The 7678-nt window shown below is 38.1% G+C and overlaps 1 protein-coding gene across 1 annotated transcript; it reads right to left on the bottom strand.

Annotated features, from left to right (window-relative positions):
• On the bottom strand, window positions 1-2453 carry LOC106715972 (la-related protein 6). The gene has a single exon (XM_014509385.2). It carries the CDS (start codon window positions 2350-2352, stop codon window positions 1141-1143), a length of 1212 nt encoding a protein of 403 aa, XP_014364871.2. The 5' UTR covers window positions 2353-2453; the 3' UTR covers window positions 1-1140.
• Between the last annotated feature and the right edge of the window lie 5225 nt (window positions 2454-7678).

The raw sequence follows: 7678 nt of genomic DNA, 5'->3' as shown, positions 1-7678 counted from the left end.
TAAAGCTTTAACAAGAAAAAGGGGGTCGATAGAAAGAAGGAAAAGTGTATGCATTGAAATCTTTCAATCGATTTGTGTTTCATATTCATCCAATGATCGGCTCAATGGATTCTTCCCCATGGGGCAAATTGATCGATATACCGCTCGGTCCAATCAGTAGATCCATCGGCCCAACGGGAAATACCCAAATCGATTAACCTGTGAAGCAACCATCAACCGTGAGAAGAGATCGCCAAGGTGAACCGGGGTCGAAAACACCCACTTTCCATCACGAAGGTCGCTTTTAATTAAACTCTGGGCTCTTTAAAAACTTATATTATCAAAAAAAATACATTACACAATTACAGCTAAAGGTAAAGAAGAGGTCCGCCATGACAGCACCAGACGTTGTGCAGTAACCATTATACCAGACCATAAGACCTCTTCAGATTTACAAACATTTAATAAATAAAGTTAAATCGAGCAAACAATCGATTTGATCCACACAACTCACTCGCGTACACTAGAAAGTGAACGTTATGTAACTCTAGAATGGTACTATATACAAATAAATCACAACGAAACTTATTAAATAAAAAAAATAAAAAATAACTATAATGGAAATAATGACATGGCGCAAATGACTTACATGACTTAAATTAAATTAAAAAAAAGAAAAGGAGACATCGCGATCGGCTCAACGACGACGTGGTCTGATTTTTTTTTTTAATCTTGTTTGGCGGAACGAATTACGCAGCCCTCTCTCTGTTACAGACCGTAAACACGCGTCCGCATCGCTTAGTTTATGTAATGCTCAACAATCCCACCAAACTTATATCGACCATATAAATTTACAATCTCTACATATTTGAGTCTACGTTAGCAACTAATGTCGATTTTGTTTCTTCAGTTTTGTGCTCACAACTCTGACATAGCATGAAAACTCAAAACCGCGCCGTCGCGCGCCGATCGCTTCGACTCTTAATAAATATCAATAAATACAAAAAGTAAGGGATTAGGACTAACTTATGTCTACCATCTCACATTCGACAGTTTAGGTAACATCGTTGGACACGCGAACACGCTTCCTTAAAACGAAGCGGCCTCAACGTGAAAGGCACTCGACGTGATTAGAAAGGTGTTACGGTCGGCGAGCGCTTTCTAGCGCGAGTACAGCGCCAGGTCGGATATTCTCCGCTGGCGGGCGGCGGCGTGGAAGCCCCGCGTGCCGTCGGGCACCAGCGGCGATCGCGGCTCGAAACGCGGCGTGCACGACATGCGGCGACCGCCACACTCCGCCCCCGAGAGGGAGCAACCCGACAGCCGGCGTGCCAGCCACCCATCGGCGCTGCTAGCACTGCCCGTGCTCGCCTGCGACGCGCGCCTCGACCCGCAGAAGAAGGACACGCCCGAGTCCGAACTATGGCTGCACGTCGACTGCCGCCGTGGCACCCATGTCTGGATCTCCGGCGACCGCGGTGCGAAGAACCCGCTCGAGTTCCTCCTGTAGAACGGGTTGGCGTATCTGTAGTCGTACTCCGCCTCGGAGCCGCTGCAGCATGAGGAATACTCGCACTCGTGACGGCGCGCGGGCGGCCGTCGTACCGGCACCTTACGCTTCGGCTCCCGTGGCACGCCGTTCAGCTCGTAAACTTTCATGCCCTCCTCGTCTTGACTCTGGAGCCTCAGCGCTCCCCTCGCCGCCTCCGACTCGGTGAACTCTACTAGCGCACACACACAGTTCACCAAACTCGGGTTCTTGTTGAGGAACTGCCTGACGTCGGCGGGCACCGGATTACCGGGCCTCAGTACCCGAACCAGCGCGATTTCCCCGCAGCTCGCAAACAGCCTCGACACGTTCTCGACCGAGGGTTTGTCTATCGGCATCCGGACGGCAACGACCGTCCTCGATGGCGTGGTCTCATCGTACGCAGGCAGGGGATCTATTCTTCGTAACTTAGTTCCCTGCTCATTAATCTCTAACTTAGTTGATCTCTTTAGAGCTTCGGCGACCACCCTCCAGTCCTTAGTCAAATGCTTCACGCGTTTAAAACTCGATATGAGCTTGAGGGAGACGTACCCTTCCTTGTTTCGTCTAACGTGCTTAAGTAGGAAAGCATCCTTGGTGATATTGGCATCACTGAAGTAGAACTCCACTTGGGACACGATCCTGTTGGCGAGCTCTTCATCGGGTGGGGTGTAAGGCGGTTCCTGGGCGTCGGGCGCGACTTCGCAGCCGGAGTCCTTGCCCCCGCCGGAGCCCGCCTCGGAGGCGGTATCGGAGAGGTCAGCGTGGTCGTCGGTGGACGGGCGACGGTCGGAGGCGATGCCCTCGTCGGGTTCCTGTGCGTGGCTCGGAGGTGTGCCCTCCATGTCGTCGTCGCGTGTGTTTGCCACTATTGCATTACAAGAGCGTGCGTTTCGCTCGGTAGCGCGGCGGTGACTGAGGGCGCGCGGCGACCAGTCCGCCGCTTTATAATATCGGCTGGATGTACCGCTCGCGGGCAACTCGCAGGTCGCAGTAAAAGCCGTTCGGAAACATGTATCGAGATGACATTGCAGACGGCGAGACGTTTAATTCAACACATTCGTAATTCAAGTCGAGGAGTTATTTGCTCCGGCGCAGCCGAATCGGGAGCACTCGCAACAGATGTTTAATTATTTATTCATGTTGCGAGTGTAATTATGAATCTAATGTGCACGGAGGTCTGAGCACGAAACTGCAGTTTTTTTTTAATTCAATATCAATTCGTGGAATTAGTGTTTGCTTTATTGGAACGAAACACGATAAAATGAGGTGGGTTAAACATTAATTAAAAGATACACGTTAGAGGGAATCTTCGTTATTTATTAATCACATCATGCATGAACGAAACTTTGAGTTAAGAGAAACAATCATCTATTTTTTCATATCTATAGTTTGTTAAAAACTTAGCCCATCTCCTTTAATAGCAGAAGACCACGGTTCACTTACATTTAAATATTGCAATTGAAACTTTTTATCGAGATCACACACTTCAAGTAGAGGTTAGTCTATTAAGTGTAAAGATTTAACGGAACATAGAATCATTTTTATGTACTAACTAGCTGTCACCGCGATTACGTCCGCGCGGAATTAAAAAAAAACGTAATAAATGTCAGCTAGCAAACATCCATCCATCCATCTAAACTTTCGAATTCATAATATTAATAAGAAAGATATTCCTATCCATTTTTTTAATTACATTTTATGCTTCCTTTAATTTATCTTATTAAAATTTTAACTGAATAATGATTAAGTCAAAGATCGTAAGTAGCGGTAAAGATGTTAAGTGGCCAATTATATAGAATGAAGATCTACTTAACGCGAAGTATCTAACTTAACCCATAAGCTATGCTAAGTGAGTATTACAAAATCCGACATTAATTTACGTCAAATTGGCTAATTAACTTTAGAACCATTGTTCTTAGTCCGAGACGATGTGGCAATGTAAAATATATCATAATATCGTCGCTATTAATCTTACTAATATCATAAATGCGAACTTTTAGATGGACGGTTGGATGGATGGATGTTTGTTTGAAGGTATCTCCGAAACAGCTCAACGGATCTTGATGAAATTTGGTATAGATATAGAACATAGTCTGTAAGAACACATAGGCTACTTATTACGTTTGTTTTTAATTCCTCGAGGACGGAGTCGCGGGCGACAACTAGTCAATAATAAATCCACAATTATTAATATAGAGAAGGCAGGAACATGGATTATAATGGCTGTCGCCCTCGACTTCGTTAGTGAAGTATTAAAAAAATGTAGTCTATGATATACTATACTCTCCATCAGGTTTCGTCCGTCAAAATTGGTCCAACTATTGTGTAGATTACTCGAAACAAACTCTGCCTTTCCGACAGACAGACAGACAGTTAAAATATTTAAAATATGGTTTCTTCGTTATCATCTACGTAAAAACATGTGTACGAAATGTGAATAAACAGACGCTCCATTTTTATTTATATGTATAAGAGAATTTATTGGTCATCTTATCTTATACAAGATATGAGTTACATTTAATTACCAGCAAAGATTTGCGGTTATTATTACAAGTTATGTTAAAAAGTTAATCAGAATTTAAGCATTTTTTAAGGAAATATTAGAGTATATACCGAGGAAGAAAAAGCATTCCCACCCACAGATTTTAGTGACAAAGGAGTATTGTTGGTTTGTTAGGTTAAAGGGTGGTAAGGTGAGATATGCACATGCGCATGTGTCGCCTGTTTGAAGGGAAACGAACATTTGTTTTGTACCTTATACTAGGGACTAACTGAAATGTGGTTCATCGTATCGTCAGCGACAAAATTTGTATTAAAGTTTGTGCGATTATCGGACGTAAATACATTAAAAATCTCATACTAATTTTGACATAATTGACAAGAACGATATGAAGTCGCTTATATTCGTTCTGGGCCTACAAAATTAAAATTTAGTCACATAATTATTTGTACACTGTAATTGTTAATTACTAAGAATTATATTCGAATATTCTGGAACAATTTCCCGAAGCTTCTAAATTAAATCGTGCAATCGCATTTATAGACAATTTAGTTGTCGCTGTTTATAATGCTAAAACAACGCGCCAAAGAATTAATATTGATGTCTAATACAAAAACAATAGAAATTAATGAGGTGGTTTGCTTTTTATAATTAAATATTCATGTAATATTTATATTAGAATATAATAGAAAATGATCATTAAAATTAGACAAACATGACCTCAAAAATTTATAAGATTTCTAGCTGTCGCCTATGTGTTTTTCCAGACTATGTTCTACATCTGTGCCAAATTTCATCAAGATCCGTTGAGCTGTTTCTGAGATACCTTCTAACAAATATACATCCATATATCCAAACATCTCGCAATTATTAGTAGCATAGTTCGGGAGACAGTAAAGAACTTGTTTGGATGGATGAATAGATGGAACCTCAATTTTCTCGACGTTTTAACAAAGCGCAAGAAAGAATTAGAAGGGGAACATAGTAAAATTAAATATCACGTTTTCTGTCGATTATGCTGTTTTATAATATGTTTTTTTTTTCAAGAAAAATAAGAATTCTGGACAATAATAAATAATTTGAGATTTGGGGTCGATTTTTTACATTATTTAGTTTTATTTTTAGTTTGGTATAAATATATAGTTTATTTAGTAGTTTTAACATATTATTCATAATTTTTAAATACAAATAGAATTGTAGACATGACAAATATGTTTGAGATGTTTTGCCAGTGAAAACCAACTTTAATTGTCTTGTTCTATGCGTGATTATAGTAATTTAAGTTGAACCAAAACGTAAATAATGGTTTCCATTGTAAAAGATATTACTGATTTGAATAACTAATTTAGTGAATTGTTATGTTTTTGTTTAATGCAACAGCATAAAAAAAAATTGTAATGTATATGAAGTCTTTCGACTGTCATCAGGGTTATCAGACATCTTCTAACGGGCGTGGACTTGCGGGTATTCCAATAAAATAACTGTTGTAACAATTATTACAATTATAACTATCGATGATACAATTAATGTCATTACTAAAGTAATTTAGGATTGTTAAGATAGAATTGGATTTAAGTACAGTAACGTCCACCGAGCACGTGGTTGCGTGCGCACCTTATGACGATTCAAACCGAACTGACAGATTTGTCAAGATGGCCGCCCTACCAGTGCTCGGTGTTCGTTATGGGTATTGACAGCGCCAACATATATAATAGAAGTCGATATAACTCTTTAAAATTTACAAAAAAAAAACACTTTTCAAAAGTAATAATTGATTTATCTATTTCTATTTACTTTAAAATCCACACGAACAAAGTCGCAGGCTTCAACTAGTACGATATATGTTACCCATTAATCAAAACAAGAAAACATTTTTAACACCAAATGTTTACAAGTTACGGTAAAACTAGTTTCGAACCTGTTTCAAACTATAGTTTTAAGACGGAAGTTAAAGAAGAATGAACCAGAATTTAACTTTTTTTGTTTCCTTGTTATTTAGATGATATACCGGGAAGCGAAGTTTGTTTACATGTTGATATGATCAATAACATATTGAGAAGTATTAAAGTATTCCAGTTCTTTTTTTATTTATTATTAATTTGTTTACTTAAAATTCTTTAAAAATGTATGATAACGACTTTATCGGTTCTGCACAACTTACAATAGAGTTAGTGTTTTTATAGATATATACATAATATACATATGTATATGTATATCTTATACAAATCTTCACCCTTACTGAATTACTTAGGTACTGCAGTCATAAAGAATGAAACTTAAATAAATTAAAAATTATTAATTTATTTATTACTCATTTAATTTATACTTTCCTTAAATTTGTTTTAATTTAAATTTAAAAATAATTTTTGATCCTACAGCCAAATTATTTTAAATAGTTTTGTTGGACGTAGTTGTATTTCCGAGGTTAATACTGTATTATAAATAAATAAATAAAAAATACAGTTAGGCACTGTTTAGTTAAAGACATGTTTAACCCTTTGACCGCTGTTGAACCTCAGCGTGGTTATAAAACAGTGTGTTTTACCTTTAAACATACGAGTATATCACCAAAACAGCTTCCAGTGTAAGTAATTTGTTATTTATTTATCGAGATTGCATTTCGGAAACCTACGCATACATCTTACTTTTATTATAAATGCTAATGTTTAGATGGATGGATGGATGGATGTTTGTTTGAAGGTATCTCCAAAACCGCTCAACAGATCTCGAAGTAATTTGGCAAAGGTATAGTCAATTAAACTTAGTCCATAAAACATTTAATAGATTAAAGTTATCTGCGTTTTAACTCTTTGTAGTCTATAAACACATCCTGCCCTACTTTAGCGATATCAGTTGATCGTTCCCTAATTTATAAGCTTGTACTATAAAACAAAATATATGACATAACATTTCGTCTACCCGCGTGAGCCAAATTACCAGTTGGATAATAATCCAGATAGAATCCAATTAGTTACACAATACAACAATAATGTACTTTCGAACATTTTTTTGTATACCCGAATTATATTACGGCTTCCTCGGCTGTTATAGGTAAAATTATATGTACCTATGTTACGTAACCGTCGTCCCTCTAGTTCTCCTTCATAAATAATTATATACTCGTAATTAAAAACATATTTGTTGGACATATTTACTTTTTAATTTATTTAACTCCCAAGTAGAGTTGGCGACAGGCAAGCGAAGCGACCCGTCTTAAAAATTAAGACAAAACTTTAAAGGTTACAAAGACCCACGTGAGTGAGATAAGGCTAGGGAGATGATGGCGGACATCCCTGAAATATTAGTTGAAATATCTTCGTTTATAAGCAACTTCAACAATAGTTTTTTGAATTTGACTTCGAAGTAATTTCAATTTTAACATTTATTAATAACTATCTGTCACCCACGACTCCATCCGCACGGAATTAAAAAAAACTTGACAGGGACATCCGGATGGAACGAAGTTTCTTTCGATCAATTAGTGAAGGAACCAATGTTTATTCTGTGAATAAAAAACTTAAGTCTTCACAAGAAGTACATTTTATTTCTATGAATTTTCGTTATATATTGTCACGTCGTTGCCATGGTTACTATAGCAAAAAGTATCGTGACAACTTTTCGTAAGAATTTGTTCCGTCTAGCCCCCTTTCACAACGCGCGATAAGGAA

The sequence above is a fragment of the Papilio machaon genome, chromosome 25 (assembly GCF_912999745.1).
Source record: "Papilio machaon chromosome 25, ilPapMach1.1, whole genome shotgun sequence".
In the NCBI taxonomy this organism is placed as follows: Eukaryota; Metazoa; Arthropoda; class Insecta; order Lepidoptera; family Papilionidae; genus Papilio; species Papilio machaon.
Note: the sequence above shows the minus strand (reverse complement) of the source record. Positions and strands in the feature narration are given on the sequence as shown.

Excerpts from the sequence above, each read along its gene's own strand:
- LOC106715972 (XM_014509385.2), bottom strand. The coding sequence starts at position 2,352 with ATGGAGGGCACACCTCCGAGCCACGCACAGGAACCCGACGAGGGCATC.